The sequence below is a fragment of the Lepisosteus oculatus genome, chromosome 9 (genome assembly GCF_040954835.1).
Source record: "Lepisosteus oculatus isolate fLepOcu1 chromosome 9, fLepOcu1.hap2, whole genome shotgun sequence".
Lineage (NCBI taxonomy): Eukaryota > Metazoa > Chordata > Actinopteri > Semionotiformes > Lepisosteidae > Lepisosteus > Lepisosteus oculatus.
In genome coordinates, this window is record NC_090704.1 from 1,788,728 (window position 1) to 1,808,955 (window position 20,228).

The 20,228-nt window shown below is 51.1% G+C and overlaps 1 protein-coding gene across 5 annotated transcripts in view; it reads right to left on the reverse strand.

Moving 5' to 3' along the window:
- The window catches only part of evi5a (ecotropic viral integration site 5a), a 67,828-nt gene extending 47,919 nt beyond the window's left edge, over positions 1 to 19,909 (reverse strand). For 2 of the 5 annotated variants that reach the window (XM_069193898.1, XM_069193896.1), the window contains exons 1-2: positions 19,442 to 19,906; positions 975 to 1,207 (exon numbers count right to left, since the gene is read on the reverse strand). In XM_069193898.1, coding sequence (XP_069049999.1) covers positions 975 to 1,126 — 152 coding nt within the window. In that variant the 5' untranslated portion in view covers positions 1,127 to 1,207; positions 19,442 to 19,906. Of the gene's footprint in view, positions 1 to 974; positions 1,208 to 4,389; positions 5,734 to 19,441 lie in introns of those variants that run through there. The other 3 variants (XR_011190365.1, XM_069193901.1, XM_069193897.1) reach the window with 3 other exon arrangements.
- Between the last annotated feature and the right edge of the window lie 319 nt (positions 19,910 to 20,228).

Here is a 20,228-nt window from a genome sequence, read left to right on the forward strand (position 1 = left end):
AACTTCACGATCAGGGAAGTGTGAAATAAGAAAAATCTAAATACGATACACGAGGGGGGAGCCAGCAGATGACTGACCTTTCCTAAACCTCAAGACATCTGCTGAGGGAGACCCCATCTGTCTTCCCCGGTGACCGTGTGGGTCAGGGCAGTGGGGGCAGGCCAGGAGCAGGCTGGACACCGCCCCCCAGCTCTCCGGAGCTGCCACAGATGACCAGGTGGGTGAAACAGCTGGACCCACTGTTTCCTGCGTACATGCGGACATGTACAAACTATTATACATTTTTTATTCTTGCACGAAATACTGCTATTTACACTTTTCAGTTAAGAAAACTGCTATCGCTGTACTTGACAGTTTTCACTTGAGTTTTCAGAAGCCATTATTTGTCTCCGTTTCTCCATTTGCTCAGGTGATTTCATCACTGGGCAGCCCCAGTGAGCACTCCGAAAACAACGAGCTTCCAAACCTTTCCCAACGCAAGCCGAGTCCCCAGATCCCAGAGCCTGGACTTTCCCACCCTGCCTTTCCCACATCCTCCACCACAGCGCCACACTGAGCACAGCCAGGAGTGCTCTCCCTCCATCCTCTGTGTCCATCAGCTAGCCCCCCCGTCCCCCCCCGCTGAGCAGCACCAGGCCCGGCCTGGTCACAGAGCAGTCACGCTGCCCAACTGCAGCTCCGATCCAGCCTGCAAATCCATGCCAGACCGCACAGCTCTCTCATGCCTGGGAACAGCTGCTCCTGGACTGTCCATCCCACTGGAAGCTAATTAGCGCAGTCAGAAAAGAGAGAGTTGGGGCCACTGATCTCCAGAGGGAAACTACACAAGCAGGGCTAAAGCCTACTGTACGTAAGAGCAGGGATAATTAAATGCATTTGTCTTTGAAGCGGTAATAAAAAAAAGGCAACAATACACAAGGCGCCGGAGCCGAAACGAGGCTCTGCAGCGGGTTTCTGGCGCGACGCCCCCCTACCTGTTCTGCTCCTCGAGCTTGGCGAGCAGCTCCAGCTCGTCGGGGCTCAGCTGCGCGGGCGAGGAGGGCGACAGCGCGGGCGTGGACAGCGTGGTGGAGGAGGAGGTGGTGTGCAGCGAGGAGGCCGACGGGCTGACCACCTGACTAGCCATTTGACCGACGCCGTGGGACACCGCGCTCTTCACCCATGAGAGAGTAGAACTCAGCTTTCCTGCAACCTTTTCTGTCGCCACCTACCGGGAGAAAAGAGCAGAGCAGAGCCAGGTCAGGAGCGCAGGGGCAGGGCTGGGGCTGCTCGCTGGCAGCGCAGAGCCAAAACCGAGGCGCCGATGAGCAGCCCCACCACGTGAAACCAGATCTGGGAAAGGCACGAGCACCACCAGGAAGAACAGCATTGTACTGCACCGTGCCCTGTCATCATGGCTGCGTCAGCACACTTAAAACAACATTCAGTTTTATCATGTCGCCTCGTGCTAAAAAGATAACCTCTTCCTTCCTAAAGCATACATCAGGTGTTGATAACGCACTTCGATCTATCTGTATGAGACTACAATGCCAACAATTTCTTATTATCCAGCCCATATTCTGCCTGTGGTCATAGCAGTGAGGCGTCTGATCAATGAATGAATCTGAATTCAGTACAAGAAAGATCAGAACCTCAGCTCCTTACACATCCTGGATTATAGTTCATCTCCGAGCTCCTGGGTTTGATTCTGGACAGAGCTGCTGTCCGTGTGGAGTTTGCATGTTCCCCTCTGGGACGGCGTTGGCAAGCTGTTTCTCATTTCTTCCCACTTTCCAAATGCATGCCGGCTGGGCTAACTGGTGTCTAATTATCTGCATGTCCCTTTCTTTCTTTCTTTTCTTTGATAAGCCGAGCGCAGACCTGTTCAAGGCGCCGAACCAAACGCACAAACAGGCCGTAACGTGTCTGAAGACAGTCAGCAGCCATGAGGCTGAAAGGCTGGAGGAAGGCAGGCAGGCGCAGGGAAGCACTGCAGCTAGACCCCGGGGTCTGCCTATTCCCCAGGAAGGTTTCCGCCCCGGCCCTGTCCTCGCAGTGCGCGCCTCATCTGGCGTCCAAGACGCTGCTGAAGCCTCCATCCGGCCCCTCGAAACTGCGCCGAGGAGCTGGGGGCGCCAGGCACAGCCGCCAGGAGGAAGGAGGAGTGCCCGGCTGAAACCTGCCACAGGTCCACACGCTCTGCCCCAGCAGGAGGCTAGAGGTCACGCCCGGCGGAAGGCCCCCAGGCGCCAGCGGGCCGCGCGGGGCTCACGGAGAAGGGGCTCATGGGGGCAGGAAGTCGCGAAGGCCCTCAGACGGACCCGGCGTTTCAACGCAGGCGGTTAAAAACCAGGCCGGCTGTGCTTAAGAACTGCTTTATTTTTCCCACAGATCCCGAAAAAAATCGCGACTTGCTCGCGTTTAAAGAACGTTTGCAAAGGGTACAGATGTGCAGTGACGTTCGATAAAAGCCCCGAGGAGGCAGCAGGAGGTACAGGAGGGCAGCCAGCAGGTTGGTTTGTGGTTGACCCCGTCGCTGCATTTCAGCAACTTGCCCAATCGACTGCGGAGGACGTTTTCCAATTCAAATTCTACTCAGCCATCATGTTTTAAATGCGGGTATAGAAGACACAGCATGAACTGGCAGATCTCGCTTCCTGTAATGTGTAGAAAACATTTGCACAGCAAAAAATGGGGAAACTACAGGCGGTGGGGGGGGTACATCCTGATACTATAGTATGCAAAAATCTGCTGCTGTTGCAATTTGTACAGACAACACAAGCCTAGTGGTGACTGTGGTTACTCACTGTAAACCCTCGCTCAGGTGCTCTAACGTACTGCACCTACAGCAGACAGACCGCACACAAGAAACACACGAGAGACACTCCACACAGCCCCCCTCTGCCCCCCGCCCACGCCTTCTCACAAACCTGTTAAAGCTTAATCACTGTTGCACTACGGCTCTGCTTCAACAGCTTCAGCAGAGCTGGCAGAGGCCCTGGGAAGGTACATTTTCAATCAAGACGCTGTGAATTCTTAAAGGCAGGCGAAAGATCTCAGCTGTTTAGTTGCACAGTGGAAAAGAGATATTTTGCTTTTATTTTAAATGTGGTCATTTTCACTGTTGCCAAGACACCTAAAACATTCATGTTTTCCAAAACAATCAGGGTTGGTTACAGTGTTGGGAACAGATGTTGGCCGTCAGCAGAAGTAAAAGTGGCACTCATCAATCTTCGCCTGTTCCACACTTTCCCACACTAAAACCAAGCCCGTCGCCTGTGCTGGGGTCTGATGCCTTGCTGTCATGCCCTCCTGATTGTGAAATGCCGCAGAAATGGTGGCAAAGAGAGGTCACAGCCTCTGTGGGCCTGGCCATCATCCGAACGAGCCGGCTCAGCTCTCTGTCCAGATGTGCTCCAGGTGGCTGCGAGCTAGTACAGCACAGGACAGCAGGGTAGGCCAGCCTAGCAGTGCTGCCAGTCCAACGACGAGACTGAAGTGCGACAGTTTTAGCAAGGAATGGCACGACCTTATGGATCAGTTGGAAATAAGCCGTTTAACAAAATTCTTCTTTAAAAGGAGAAGTCCCATAATGCAGGGAAGATCAAGGTCTTAGTTTACAAACAGTAATACGGTAGAATTCTAACAAGATTAAGATGCTTCTCGTTAGGTTTGTCGGATAACCCTTAGGCTCCTTTAGTTTGACTCCTGAAGCTTACACAACAGCCCAGACCCACTGTAAGAACCTTCAAACTAGATTACGTTCTACAAGACCTGCAGATAATTTATTAGAATCTCTACCGTGGCCATCAGGAATTTATCATGTATCACTACAAACAACGCACGTTTCAGGTGATCTAATTTTGGATTTCAAGTTATAAAAGGCAGCTCTCAGGATGCAGGCATGCTATCAGTTATTATCTACAGTGGTTAGGCAGCTAGCACTGATAGCTAAAAGGGATTCGGCCCTTGGTTCGATTCAAGACTTGAGTGCTTTCTGTGTGGAGTTGGCATCTTCTCCCTGCATCCGAGTGGAGATTGTGTCTGCATGTCCTACCACTTGGACATGATTCTGCTGTCCACATTAACTGGGGTCTCTAAATTGTCCTTAGGCGAGTGCCCTGTGATGGGGGTGGTCCCACATCGCTCCCAAGGATTATGGGATAGGATTCGGATTGCTGCAGCCCTCACCAGGAATACCAAGGAATTACCAGGAATCCCCACAAGGAATACCGACAATGGATGGATGGAGAGTTGAATGGCGAGTTGAATGGGATCAAAAACTAATTGGAGTTTCTTAATGTGACAAGTCTTAACAGAACACAAGCTCACAATAGTTACAATTGTTAATACGTACAAAATACCGATGCCTCTCAAGAGTCCAAAAAATGTGCTAAAATCATTACTTACCAGTAAGCCAGACGCATGTCACAGACAACCTTGCTCAATAAAGATCCAAGACGAGCTGAAAACAAGAGCCTCTTTTTAAAAACGTGTCGAAAGCTTGCCCATCGTGAACTAGCAGTCCTGGCGAAGGATCTTCCTCAAGGGAACAACAGCCGGGTCTGACCCAGGATTTGAACCCACAACCTCCCAGTGACGAGTTCAGACCCCCGACTGCAGCTCCTCACTGTTGCCAGAAAGCCTTTGCAAAGCCCCTCCGTTCTCAAACCACAGAAGAACACTCCCGTTAGTCATATGCCATTCCGGGCGTCATTTAGGGTCAAAGTGCCCGGCTAACAATAGCTATCTTAAAGGCCGATGACAAAGTCTGCAATTCTGGCACGTGTGCTGTGTGTTCACTCCCAAAAAAACACCTCCCCCTCAGCAACAATCTTAGACATCTCTCTGCTCTCCCCTGGCCTTCAAGTGGAATTTACCTTCAGATAAGTCGACTGCAAGAAACTCCATCTGGTCTCTGACAGCACAAAAAAAAACACCTAACACTTCAAAACTGAAATCAGTATGACTACTACATAACCACAGGAATCACAATATTTGTCATCAGAGGGGAGCACCAGCAGGCCTTCAGCTTAACTTTCTGTGTGCGTTGAATAAAGAAATCCAAGATTGCATTTCACAGCCTTTGGTTTTGCGATTTTATTGTCAGAAAAGCAGCTGCAGTACAAATAGATTCACCCAGTTTGGCGCTATTTTTAGGAAGTCGAAACCACACGGATCGCAGTCCAAGCGCAGAGTCTCGGATAGTGCTGACTACGGAAAAGCTTCAAGTCTCTGTTCCTGCGAAACCTCTCTTTCTTTCTGCCTGGCCAGCCCAACCCCCCAGATGAATCTTCAGCGTGTCCCAGCCGCTCAACACGAGCCCTGCGCTGTGCTGCGCTGCTCAGTCTGCAGCAGAAACGGCTCTTTGGTTTCCGGATGCCTGGGAAACACAGCTGACCGGCGGTGCTCCCCGGCTCCTCCTCCTCCTCCTCCTCCTCCTCCTCAGCCGCAGGCGGACAGAGGCGGCTGGTCCGGCTCTGCGTTGAGCCCCTCCGAGCTGCCCCGCTCCTCCGGCCTGACCAGGAAGCCTTCGCTAGCTCGGCAGGCAGCGAATTCAAAGCAACAGAGGGAAGGTTGGAAGGCTACTTCTTCCTGGGCGGCTGTGCGCCCTGAGGCCAGCGGCGATGTGGCCGCGCGGCACGAGCTCGGGGCCTCGGTGTGCCCACACAGCAGAAACAAAATACTGGCGCGGGTCTACGTACGCGTAGGGCTAAACTGGGAATACTTTAAAAGCCAGGAGAATTACAGAGCAAACAGAGGAATCATTCATCCTAACTCTCTCTCTCTCCTGGCACGTGCCCACAGTGCCCGCCTGCCCGTCTCACTGGGCACAGGCAGGCCTCCCTGCAACAGAGAGGAGGGGGCCGCGCGCGGAAGAGCAGCTGCAGCCACAGAGCCAGCCCAGGGTCCGCCACAGGGCAGCGCGCTGCAGCCTGCAGAGCAGGAGGGTAGGCAAGGACCACGTTCAAGCCAAGAAGAAAATTAAAAGCAGCCAAGCCTGCTGTTTAACTGCCTTTCTGTCTTTATACAAAAATCTTTCCGACAGACTCCTTTTAAAGTCTGGAAAAACAGAATTAATAGAGGGAAAATATGTTCAAAGCTTTAAATATAGCTATTATTATTATATTAAAAACAAATCTGAAGTCTAATAAACTTTACAGAGCAAGTCCTGGGAATGAAAGCCTTTACACAGCCTGTGTGGAACCCCGCCCCGAGCAGCAGGCCAGCTGTGTGCAGTCCCAGTGGGGCTGGCCTGTCCCCCAGCAGCTGCACATGGCTCTGTGCTGAAACGCCAATACCAGCAGCTGTCCCTTCTAAAGGGAGGGCCCGGCTGCCTCTTTCTCTAGGGACGGAACACGTTTTTCCTTTTAAAAGGGAGGCTGTGAGTTATTTTTATTGCAAAACAACCCAGAGCTCCTAAATAACGGCACTCCTGCAACGACCTCACGGAGAGAGCAGACCTGCCTGCGTTAGTCACACAACAGCGGCCAGCCCTCCACAGCACCAGCCATCTGCGTTTACAGAACTGGCCTAAAAGAAAGGGACAGGAAATAACACTCGAACCGCAGAGTCAAGAGCAGGTTATTTAAAATCTTCTGCACAGCAAAAACGGTCTCAAACCCAGACCTCGTCACGCAAATCTCTCAGGTAGCACGTGACGCGTGAGGGAACTTTGATTTCGGAGACGAAACTAAAAATAAGTAGGCTAGGAGCAGCTACAGTTTAATACTTCCCGCTCGAGCAAATCAGCAATCAATAAGCCACTCCACTTTTGTCCTATCAACTGAACCACTAACACAGCATGACAAAATCACTCTGATCAAATTAGGCGAGAATTCTCTAAAAATAACACTCCCAGCCATGACTTTGCTGCATTACAGAGCAGAATTTCTGCTGCGAGTTACTGCATCGCCTGCTGTGTGTGTGAGAGAGAGAGACAGAGAGAGAGGAGGGGTGTGTGGAGGAGATGAAGAGAGAGACATAGCAACACACAGTAAAACAGGCCTTTGTCGTTCTGTGTTGATTTGTCTTAATAATATCCTTCACATTCTAATCAGCAGCTGCAGTCTCTAAATAACCTCCCATCCAACTGGATCAGGGATCAGTAGAAACCGCTCCTCACAAGCACTAAACAAAGGAATAGGAGGGATGTTTATCCATTATGGTGGCAAAATGCAATTTTTAGGCTTCACTTCTGTGAAATTAAAAGATTAGCTTAATTACCACAGGGGGAGAGAAAAGGCATGTTCTGCAGTAAGGATTCGCTCATGTTCGATCAGAGGGGGAAAACGCAGATGCATTTTTCGTTACCATTTCCTAAATGATCATTTATCATCGAATTCCTATCTACTGCACTAGCTCATAAATCCAAACGGAGTTTTACAGAAGCCACCCACTCCTAAAGGCGGCACAAAGGGCAATGACGTCCGACACGCGCGGACGGTCTCCTGGCTCAGGGCACGACGGACACGATCACTCGCACAGTCGGCCACTCTCCGCTGGGGCTGCAGGATAAGCCACTTCCCAGACAGTGTGCCACTGCGATACAGGGTACTGCACGCTCGTTTAGGTTTGAAAACACGGAGGAAGAGCCTTGCTGGAAAGCTACAAGAAGAAGACACCGTCTCGGGGGCAGGGCTGCTTGCGAGGTGTAAACAGGCGGCTGGCTTGGAGGGGCGGGTCAGGCTGGAGGAGTCTGCCTGCAAGTCCTCGCTCTCCCCAGCCTGCGGACCGGGGGTCTGCAACCGGGAGCAGAGACACAGCGGGTCCCCTGACCTCACAGATATAGGAGGGGTGACACAAGCGCATACAAAAAGCATTCAAATCAGCTATGATCAGAATCACATCAGGTTCTCTTTCATCACAAACCGGTTTATTCCCATTTTAAACATTTAACAAGAAAACAACTATCACATCTGAACCCTAAAACAGAACGTCGAAAAGGCTTACAGGTCAAAGTTCAGGTAAGGTTTCCCCACACAGTTACACATAAACCACATAGTCAATGAACTGCACACGTAAACTTTCCAAAATACATTCAGATTCACAGAAACATACACAGTTGCAAATCTTGCTTAGAACAGACATTCTTTTCATAGATTAACTCAGTGCCTGTACATGTTTCTCCTAAATACCTGAACTATAAACTGAAGTTTTCAAGCCACTGTGACTGAAGAGCAGATTCGTGCCAACATCTCTCACTCTGTCACTCTGAGAGTTGTGAAGTACTGGCGGCTGTATCATTTGAATTTTAAAGTCATACACCACAGTCCCCAAGGGGGTACACATTTCTAAACTGAAGTACAAATTGGCAGTCTGTACAGAGATGTAATGCCATCGTGTGCTGTGGTCTGCTCTGTTCAATTATTCATGGAAACGGTCTCACTGGGGCCTGACGCTTGCAAGCAGCTGGAGAGGATCCCACACACAACAGCTGAAACACTTCTATTAAACGTATCCCCCGTGGAACAGAGGTGTGCCGACAGCTTGCACTCCTTTCCTGGAGAAACAGTTACCAGGAACCTGCCTCATACCGCTGTAAAACCCAGCTTCAAGAAAACACATGAACAAGCACTGCGATGCCACAACTGCAGTCCTATTACTTACCGATAAAAACTTTCAACTGACTGCAGCAGCTCAGTGCTTGAGGTGATAGATAAGGCTCGGTTAAATCTTGTTTAAATACAGCAATGGATCCCAGGACCATCAATGTGATGCAACATTTAGGCTTATCATTCCAAACTGGAGTTCTAAAGAAACCGATAAGGGCACTGCATGGATTTCAGAACAGCAAGAAAGCAAACAATCAAATTTCCATATTTAGTATTGCAGAACAAAATAATGTTTACAAAGAGAGAGAGATGTTCAGCCCATCCACCTCGACTGTTTATTGGCAGTTCTCATCCAGCTGTTTCTTGAAAGAAACCAGGGTATCACCTTCAACTACAGAGAGTGACCATTTCCTATGGTCTCTCCGTCCATAAGGTACAACCTACACAGCATCTTTATTTCGTTACAGCACAGTTCACTCGAATACTAGGACAAGGGGACCAGCGAGGACAAAACTGAAAACCAAAGGATCGCTCTTTTATGATATGAGCTCACCCACAGACAGTAAGGAGCTGGGAACACAGCACTGCTAGCTTCAATACAGCACATTGAAGGTTTGCATCCCCTGTGCTTTTCGTAAAGACCTTCCAAGTCAAAGATGCCTTTAAAAAGCAGGACAGATTCAATGGAACTGAAAAAAGTAAAACGAACCGTTTTTTTTTTTAAGAAGTACTGCTCGGTAAGATGAGGCTCTGAGTTCAACAGGCTGAAGGCCTGCTTGGTCAGGGTTAACGCTTAACTAGATCTTTGAGGCCCATGCGCTGAGCACATGCAGTAAGTAGGTCAGACCCCCTCTTTTTTCTTTGCATCCCTGCTACTCCACATCAGAGGAGACTGCAGCTATTATCCTCCTTCACATCAATAGCAGGAAACGGAGGCCAGTGACCAGCAGCGTTATTCAAGCACAGCGTCCCCCATTCAGAGAGCACAGGGTCAAAAAGTCTCTCCCTCAGCCTATCATCTGCCCCGCCACTTTGTCATGAAGTCACCAGAAGCTAATAAGCAGCAGTACGTAGACGAATAAGGAGGAGCAGGACGAGGAGGAGAGTACTGGTTCCTTTGGTCAGACTGCACAAGGGACAGTTTCGCAGTGTTTCAGTCTGTGGGCTGGAGGAGGAGGAAGTGCAGGCCGTCCAGATGTTCGACACAGATGTGCAGCCTTCCTCCTGTCCTGTCCAGACCATCCCTGACAGCCCGGACAGGACACAGGAGGTCCGGCTCACAGAAACACAGAGCTGCTTCCTTACCACACTGAATCAATAGGGGGCTTTGTTTCCAGACGGGCCTTGACAAGGGGCCAGTGTGGAGCGTTTCAATCACCCCGGAAAAGCTCCACACCATCTGAGCTGGCAATTAAATTGACACATCCAACAGAAAACTACTCCCCGAGTTGCTTTCAGCCTTGGTTTTGAGAAATATCTAGTAACACGGCCGTGCAGTTTTTGTTTCCGTCTTAATAACGCACACTGGAAATTGCTTTTCTGTAAGGATTCAGGCCTCTCCTAAAGTAGTAAAACCCTAAACCTAAAACACTGATTAAAAAGATGAGGAAATACATCATTCTTCATTAAGGTGACATTTCAGTCTTTCGAACAGTGAGCAAACAAAGGATAATGACGGACCAGCTTCATCTCTACTGCAAACAGGCCACTGTAACTCATTTCTTCTCTTTGTACACCGGGTGGGAGATGCATGAAGAATGTCCTTTGTTTCTGCGCCATTCAGAACAATGCATTTCATTGTTCTGTAGACAGCGACCTCACGCTTGCTATGCGAGCCAATGAATCCATCTTGGATGGATAGAACATCCTCAGAGGGTACAAATTACTAGCTGCTCTTTTTCTCCGCAAGCAGCTAGGAGTTCAAACTCTCCAGCAGGTCCATCCATTCAGCCACATCATGTGCATTTGCCTGCTCACTTCTTCACACTGGGGGCAGGGGAGACCCTGTACCGACTAACACATTGAAGGCAAAAATATGAATCTGTCTGGCTATGGGGCATAATCTCAACAATCACTCAGTACCATCCATTACCCATGAAATCTCAGAAATCTTACCTTGACTACCTGAGCTACACTGTTTGTTAAAGCATGTTACCGGCGATAGGTTCAGCCATTTCCCCAAAAGTTCTGGCTTTTGCAAAACTTCACTGTGCAGCAGGAAGCTCCAGAAATGTCCCTTTCCAGCTGCTCCACCACAGCCCGCTCTACTGAAAACCCTCCTGGTGCGTGAAGAGGACTGGGCCGTTAAGTCTTCAGTGGGAGCACGTATCTCAACACATTACAGACACTCTTCAACCTTCAGCTGCTGCCTCCCGACGCGTGGAGTCAGTAAGAGGAGAAAACCACACAGCACTGCACCTGACTGCATCATGAAACACTTCTTAAAGATAGATTTCGAAATAACTACTTAAAAGACATAAAGCAGCCTTTTAAAATGCAAGTGAAATTCCTTCCTGCACACTCAAGACCACAAAACGCACTGGCAAGTAGGCAAAATAATTCATCTCCCACCACGAACGGGACCGAAGGGCAATTCAGTTCAGATTAAAGGAAAGAAATGTGTGAAGCGCTGGGAAGAAGCCTCACACAAAACAAGACGAGGTGGAAGGACAGTTGAACTCCCAAGACGCCCCAGGCAGGAGCAGCTGAAACTCGGTCTTGGTCTGGATTCTCTGGATTAAGATCCGCGAGGAGAACCGGGATTTTCAGGCTGGCATTAGCACAGTTCTCCACCCCCTGAAGCAGCCTGACAGCGACGTCTTCTCAGCACAGCGAAGCAGCCACAAAGCCCCTCATAACCAAGAGCACGCCACCAGAGATCAGCCGCATACAGCAGTCTTGCACAGACACTGCATCTGAAATACTCGGACGAACGAGTCCTGAATGTTCCCTAAGGTACAGCTATTCAGATCGTCACTGGAATACCACATAACAGGATCTAAAAAAAAGTTTCTTCTGTCCCTAAATGTCATCTGTCTGCAGTGTGAGAACTCGGAGACCTGACAGCTGTGCAAACACTTCCATGTTGTAGGGAAAAGGATTTCCTCCTACAAGCACAGGATATCAGGACTTCTGATGGGTTGCTGAGGAGAGTTTAAGGTACATCTAAAAGGACTCGATCTCAAACTGTCTCCCCAAACTTGAATTCACTTTTGAAATAAGCCTGCCTGAACCCAGCATACCACAACACAAGAGGCAACTGATCCGTTCCTCCCAGAAAGGCTCATACGTCTCCGCCGCTTTGCGAGTTCCTGAGCGCATTTCCAAGGAAGTTAACTCTGCACCCCTGCTCCTCCGTGGCGCCAAAAGGCTGAAAACCGATACTCTTGAGCGTTTGCTGCCGTCCTCTCATTTCGTACCTGGGGAGCAAACAGCAGCCTCCACCACAGAGCTCCACAGGCAGAGCCGCTGCAGAGACGCGCAGTTCACCCCCAAACAGGCCGCTCCAGCAGCAGGTCTGGAACGTCAACGCCCGGCCAGGACGTGAGTGAAGAGGGGTGCATGTCCGCCTGCCCCCCCACACCCCCAGAGCTGCAGACAGGAAGGCACTATCGCTCCAGCCTATCCAGAGAGAAAGTGGGGCTCACTGCTGCGCTTTTCACAGACACCCCTCAGCCACTGCAGCCCTCACTCCCAAGAGGGGAGCAGGAACACCCCATTAATTCCCTGCCGTTTGCGAGACGCTCCCTTCAATAGAGCTGAGCATGCTCTCTGTCTGTCTGTCAGTCAACCCTGGGGAAGGGGTCATTCTTTTCAGCAGAGTGAACAAGCAAACCTCATCTGCCACACGCATTCAATTAAATCACAACACAGCTTACAGCACAGCTTTTACTGAGGCTCCCGCATTTTATTTTTCAAGAAATTTTTTAAGAACACAAAACCCACCTCAACACGATGCCATGGCTGTTAAAAACACAATGAGAAAAAAAAAAGGCGATTTTGCAAATTATAGTTCTCGTGAGCCGCTGCAAGTGCCTTCAAAACTCCGATTTTGACAGGCTAGAAAAACATTTCAGCTTCAGCCAGAACCATCCCGACACTCAAGCTCAGGAGATTTGAAATGCAAATCACTGATGACTAAAAAATAAACTTGCTCTGTCTTTTTCAGACTCGAATCGCTCTAACAGGGCTCTTCCTCGTGCAGGATGTGACCAGTGTGGACTCATCTGTAACCAGACACACAACTACCACCTCACACTACTAGCCCTACAATTTAACCTAACAGGAGTGCACAGTCTTAACGTCAACTCAGTCAGGAAGCCTCACAGCCGTTAAACCTGGAGAGGGCTGGAGGCCTAACCTCCAGAAATCAAAAGACCACAGCCTGATACCCGAGTCGACGTGACCACGAAACAGTAAATTACACATAAACATCAGCACTAAGCAATAAAACATTCACATTAAGGCCCTCAGCAAGAACATTTGAATGCACGCAGTGTTGAACATTTTAAAACACCACCTCTGCGCCTGCAACTTTCTCCTCCTCACGCTGATGCGAGCGCAACGTTTCCGCGTTTATCATCGGAACGGGCTCGCAACCATCAGTCAGGCTCCTCCGGCAGACAACCCGTCATCACCTGCAGCTCCAGACCAGCCCCCCGGCGGCCCCCAGCTCCGCCAGTCTGTTTTCGAGACGCGTCCGAGCAGGCCCCCCGCTGGGGGTCGGGGACGGCACGCCTCGCACCGCGCGCCGCCGCCCCGCAGGGGGAAACACAACCCAGCCCACCCGCGGGAACGAGAGGCGTGGGGCGACGCGGGCTGCCCAGACTTGCCCACAGCACAGCGGGGGCTCATGCCCACAGCACCTGTGCCACTTCGCCCACTCGCGCCAAGGCGGCTCTTTCCTGGGACTTCCTCTTGCTCTGAATCAGACGGGGGTGGGCGAAGACATGGTGGAATGCATCTTAAAAAAGCTCTTCTCTTCTCGCTGCACGAGCCAGCCCTCGTATCAGCCGCCACCTAATTGCGACCGCAGCGAGGTGTGACCGAGCGCCGCGCGGCCTCAACGGCTCTTCCTCCCGTCCGGGGCGCCGACGATGAGGAACAAGTTCCCTGCCGCCGGGCAGGAGGGGGTCGGGGCGCAGGTCCTCGCCTCGGCTCCTTTGCTGGGGTGGGAGGCAGCGGATCGGGGGAGTTTGCCGAGCCACTGACACACCAATCCAAAAAAGAAAAAACCCAAAACACAGCCCTGCTCCCTTTCTCTCGTCTCGGAAACACAGCCTGGAAATGCAAACCCCTCCCAGCGCAGGCAAATCGGCGTTTGGCTTCTGCATTGGGCCACCGTGCCCCGGCTGCAGGACATCCATCTGCAGGGCAGTGCTTAAAGCTGACAAGAGCACTCAAAGAGTCCATCACAGCCCAGACCTTCATGGAGTTACAGCAGCTGTATCATCATTAAGGCGGCCGAGTCAGATCAAGTCACTGCAGTGCCCATTGAATCTGAGGGGTCAATAGCTTTAAAACACCATATTGATTCAGCCCTTTAATGAAAACGTTTTGTCTCGGCATGTTAAATACAGAGCACACAGAGTGCACGGCCACCACAGTTTCAACTCTGCTGAGAAGTCGTACCTTTTTAATTGAGCAGTCACGAAAGGCTTAAAAGAATCATCAAGTTTTCAAAGGATATCATCATATTATTAGTCTTCAACCAGAGAATCTCATAGCAGACTAATCTGCTATTGACATTCTGAAGCCATCAGGTTGCTGGTACAGTACATATATAATTAGTGAAAAATTCAAGTGAACTTCAATGCCAACCAATCTTACGATGCACCTTTGAAGTCTCCGACCAAGCTCTGAAAAATGTGCTCTTCTCCCGAGTCGTGATTTTTAATTCACGAAGTGAAAAGCAAATACATTCATCAGTAACTTTTATAGAGCTTGGATACTTTAGTGGGTTTTTCTTTGAAATACACTCTTTAAAAATTGTTTGCCATTGCTGTGGTTGAAGATAGTGTAGTATCACCACTGGTGACGCTATTTTACGCTAAAAAGGTCCGATTTCAGCTGCGCACAGACACGACTGTCAGTACCAAGCACAATGCCTGGACAGCGCACTGAAACAAAGTTGGAGAGGGGAAAAAAAAACTACACATCTACTGTTTCATTAACAATTCTGATCTGCCTGTGGCAACACAAGTACAGGGGAGGGAACCTGATTCCACAATTGACTCTCCAAGAGAGCAGGGTATTTAAAAAGCAAGAACAGGAGACACCCACAGAGAAGTCCAGAACGAGCTTCCGAGCCGTGTTACTGAAGGGCCGGGCGGCTGCTTCTCGTTTGTATCTGTTCTCACGTTCCCCGCAGGGATGAGCCGGGCCAGTCCTGCCACTGGGAACCTCGTCCTACAGATGGTAATGAGTCATAAAACACACCGCCTCAACTGAAGGCTTTTCTGATCCTACATGTCCAGATGTAAGCCCAGCTCTTCCCACCAGAGGTTTCCCAAGAGGTTATTGCCTCAGTAGGAAAGTATGATGGCTTTATAACTGGCGCCTGCTCACACACAAGTTTGCAGCGTCCCGGGGCGTTCAGACAGCAGCACAGGCGCGTCAAAGCTTCGTCGCCACACGGGCCGAACGGAGACCACGGGCATACGGACTGGGCACGGTTACGTTCAGAGGTGCAAGTGAAGAAAAGAAGACTCTGGTCATTTGCTAAAAGGAAATTAATAATGGCTCCGGAAAAAAAAAACTTTTTCCTGATATGGCATCCAGCGAATCACGCCATAATGTCCCGGAGAACAAGCCGTTCTTCACATCTACAAGAGTCCAATGAAAACCTAACTGCTTGTAAGGGCTAAAAGGCTACATTAAACCTCCCATGTGCACCAGACACGAGGAGACCTTGGGCCTAGCTGACTACAGAAAACTAACGGCAGTGAAGGCAGAACGGAGTGGTCCAGGAAGACACCAACAAGATATGCTACTGGGCGCCTGGCCAAGAGCCTGAAGCAATGATTTCTTTCCGTGACCAAAACTGTACGAGAAGGAAACTATGAAACTTAGAAACATTCTGTGTTCTGTAGCTCGGGGAGTGAAAACCTACAACAGCAAAGATTTTTCTTATTCCTGTAACTGGAGACACTAGATTTTTTTTTTTTTTGCAGAGGTGACACAAGCTAACCAAGCTCCTACAAAGAAGAATGTGAACCAGGAAACACACCGAGCCAAATGAACAGTAAGCATACCGATACAGCACATTATCCCAAAGCAAAACCCATCCTCTCAGACGCTCAAATTTCACAACGGGCTGCAGTACTCAATAATCTACATACAATTCTGTATTTCTGTTTTGGCAACCAGCTGATGAACCAAGTCAGCGTCTCCTCTCGTTTGCCCGCTGACTCCTGACACTGATCGAGCAGCAAACTACGCTTGGGTGGAGTACAAGGAAGTACCACCATTCCCCCCACACCGACAGCAGCTTCTTCATCAGCGTCAACACAAACGCCAAGAATGGCATCAGTGGAGACTGCTTGGAAATGCATTTAAAACCGAGAGGAGGAGAAACTTCTGCACCCGTAGAGCTCCGGAAGTATTGAACCAGCTACCCAGCCATGTTACTGAAGCCGATACACGAGTGTCTTTCAATAAACAGCTGGAAGAATTCCTTGGATCAATTAACTACTAACTACCAAACTGGCTGGATGAGCCGATGGACAGAAACACTACAGTAACCTTGTCAGTAGTGTCTTAGCTTGTGGGGTGACAATACAGGAATGAAGGATTTAACAGTGTGCCTTTCCAGTACTCATGATCACCCAAAGAAAACACAGTCCGACTGCTGCCAATCAGGACCCCCATGAAGTTGGAGTTCTCCTAGAAATGTTTAATCTTTGCATTTACCTGAAATTATCTTCACTTATCATCTAGATTTTGAACCATTTTTTTTTCTGCAATTGAAAAAAAGACCTGTACTGATGGAGAAGATACCACTGACTGAGCACACTACTGAGCGCCCTTTCATTTTCTTCCTTTACTGGAAAGAAACAACTAAGAAACAAAACCAGAGAGACTGCAACCAGGAGATGATCCAAGACCTGTTCTTCTCCCGCTGTAGGGACTCCAAAGACACACAAACTGCAGCTCAAGGCCGAGAAACAAACCAATCCATTTAATCTGATCTGTCTGGAGCAAAAAAAAAAAAAACAAGACGTTCGCCAACACCTTCCATTCTCAGCCACCTGCGATGAGCCGAGTGAGGCTATCAAATGTTCCCCGGCAATTCATTAGGACAAGCAGAAACCTGACACACTGCGACTGAGCACCAGCCCGCTGTAAGTGGATCCACTCTCATCCAAGTGAGAGAGAGGAACAGGAGGAGGAAAACAACAAAAAACAGCCAGTTTCTGGGCCTGAATGCAGGCCTCTGTCTGCGCCGCGCTCGATGCGGGGATACCACCAGGCCGACCCCCCTGGGCGTCAGGAGAGCAATACAGTACTGACCACTAACCCTCTCCCTGTAGCGCTGTCCCTGTCATTATGCAGGGCCCCTGCAGCCCCCATTAGGAGCACGGGCACCTGGGGACACAGACAAGGGCGACGCAGCGAGCACAAGAGCCATGAGGGCAACGCTCCGCTGCCGCCCGCGTCAGGGGCAACGCGGGCGGGCTCCTGCACTGCTGCCTCAGCCCAGGGCTCCTGCACTGCTGCCTCAGCCCAGGGCTCCTGCGCTGCTGCCTCAGCCCAGGGCTCTCTGCTGGACCTCGGCCGCATGGCTCCCCAGACCACGAGTCCTGCGAGTCTACCCCACGCCTTCCTCACCTGGCCAAGCTGCTTCGCCGCGATAACACCGCCCAGCGCCGACTGGGAAGCAGCTGACTGAGAGGAGGAAAATAACTGTCGCTTCGGATAAACATCAGTGACGGTTCTTACTGGAGGTTTTAATGCACCGGCCTCTTGTCTCATCAGAGTGCTCTGCAGTCTCTCTGTATGACAGCATGCAAAGCCGGAGAAGCCCTTACTAAAGACTATTCAATGGTCACTCAAATACCGTGGATTTATCAGCCTTTCCAGGAATGTAGCAGGTCAGTGCTTGCAAAAGGCAGAAATATTTCAGTTCCAGAAAAACAAAAGATAAGGTGAAAAACTAGAAAGATATTATTGTTACAGCTTTAGGTGACTGAGAAGCGTCTCTTCGATTTTAGATAAGGTTTGTGACATTTGGCAGAGTAAACACTTCTAGCCTCAAAGCAAAGAGGATGTTTGCTGAGGTCTGGGGGTCCCTGGAGCCGAAACAATTGTTAAGTTGACCTTAGGTAACCTAGGTTAGGTTGAGCGCTAATGATTATCAGTGAGGACTACAGAAACACAATACGAGGTCACGTTAAGAGACAAAGAAAAGAGAACAACAGGGGAAGCAGGGAACAAGGAGAGGAGAGACAAACGCCCGGAGGAGGTGGGACTTGAGGCTTGCGCCAGGCGAGCGCCCCCACTTCATGATCATCCAAACCGAACCTGACAGACGCACCCTTTACAGAAACACACGGCGAGGCAAAAGAAGCCCGGAGGGTGCCCTTTTATTTCCAGCAACCTTGCTTCGCCAGTCGTCTGTTCCGCCGGCGCCCCCAGGCCTGCCCCCTCCTGCCGCACTCTGAAACGCCTCGTTTCTTGCGCTGCGAGTTTCAACTGCAGCGACTGTGAGGTGCGTGTTTACAGACAGAATAACAAGGAAGGAAAATGTATGACCATGCCCACAAAAAAAACTCACACAGAATTAGCAATTTGTCATTTATCAAGGGCTACCCATATGCCTAGGAACTTATTTATTAAGGGTTTTACACTGAATTTGCGCCGTCTGTAACAGTCCTCCAACAGACACACACACAACTTGTTTTTGAGATGACGTCACCTATCCCTGACGTAGTTACGTGGTGACGTAGATATTTGCTTCAAAATAGCGCTGTCCGAACTATCGACGGGCTTGTTCAAATAAGTCATGTCTTATTGTTTGTTTTTTCACCCCCAAGAACGAGCAATGCGACCCGAGGCCAAGTGGACTCGCTTGACTTGTTTCCCGCAGGCTGGAGCGCTGCTGGGGTTCATACCGGCCGCGGAGAAGCTCCGAGCCTCCAACAAACTTGGTCTGGACTGGTGACTGCAGCCCTACTGCTGCTGCTGCTGCTTAAACCCCGTTTTTTAAAAAAACAAACAAACACTTCAGTTTGTCGTCTCGAAACAGCGCCGTGCCGTCTCCTCTTCCCGAGGAAAGACAGACGTGTCCAGGCGCCAACAAACACAGACAGGTGTGTAAACACCCCTGTTGGATCAAGGCGCAGTTCTGGGCCGATTCCTGAAGACCCCCCCACCACACACACACACAGAGACTTTTGTTTTCCAACATATGTAGGAATCATAAGTGTAAGTATCCGCGAAGTCACAGAGAAGAAGGGGCGATGCGCCCAGCCGGCGCTGAACCCAGCCGAGACGGCCGGCGAAATGTCACGTCTCTTGGACGAGCCGGGGAAAGTGTGGCAGCCCGGCCTAGCAGCAGCAGAAGCGGGGGAGGGCAGAGGCTGTCGTCCGCCCCCACTCCCGTCGGCAGCGGCGGGTCTCGGACTGGTGCGGCCGGGGGCCCCGGCGCAGGGACGGGGGGGGGGGGACAGAAACGAGGCGCCCAGCCGGATTCCCCGCAGCTTACATCACCGGGGCAGGGTGCCCGAAACCAGCCTGCCCCGACAGACGAGTCTTTCCGTTTCAGCGTATTCTGGGGGATATGTGATCCCAGCTACACAAAACACCCACCCGTCAACGGGAGTCTCTCTCTCTCTCAGAGTAACAGTGTCACCCCGCCCGCCCCGACACCCACAGAAGAAGGCATGTCCAAAACAAACCCGTCTTACCTTGGAAGCGTTGTACAAATCCCACGCTTTTCAAATATTAACTTTCCGCCCGGCGCAGAGCCATACTCCTGGCCTCCCCGCCCCGGGAGCGCACAGCTGCTGTACTCGGAAGGGTAGCGAAGTTCAAAGCCTGCTCCCCCTCCCCACACACACACACACCAGCGCCGCCGCCTGCTCTCCCCGATCCGCTTGCGAGTTTTTTTTTTCCCCACACTCCGGCCGGCCCGACTCCCCTCCTGCTCCACGACCCGAGCGCCCAGCGGCTCCAGCAGGCAGGCAGACCCGCACCAGGCATGCGCCCCAGTTAAAGGGGCAGGGACGCGGCTTAGAGAGGCGCCTCCTCCCGGCGCACAGCCCGACCTACACTCACCCCCCGGCCTCTGGGAGCCTTCCGGCGCGTCGCTCGCTATCGACACGGGGCAGGGGCTCGGCTCAGCCCGGGCGGAACACCAGTCGCCTCCGCCGGCCCACCCCGTGGGAAAAGAGGGGAGAGGAGGAGGAGGAGGGGGGGGGTGGGGTGTCTGTGTGCCACCAAACCTACTCTTCCAGTTTGACGCGGAAGCTGTGCGTTGTGAATGCACATGACGAGTCACTCTCTGCTTTGTCTGGACACACCTCTGCCGGTGGGTTTTTCGGACCCGTGACGAAGCGTCCCCAGGGCGCGTCACAGCCGGTGGGCCTGACCGGCCGACAGCCCTGTCCCGGCGCACCTGGGGTGTCACGCCCCACAGCCCCCCGGCGCACGGCCGGTGGGAGACACTGCTGTCGGGGCACGACCTCGGTGCAT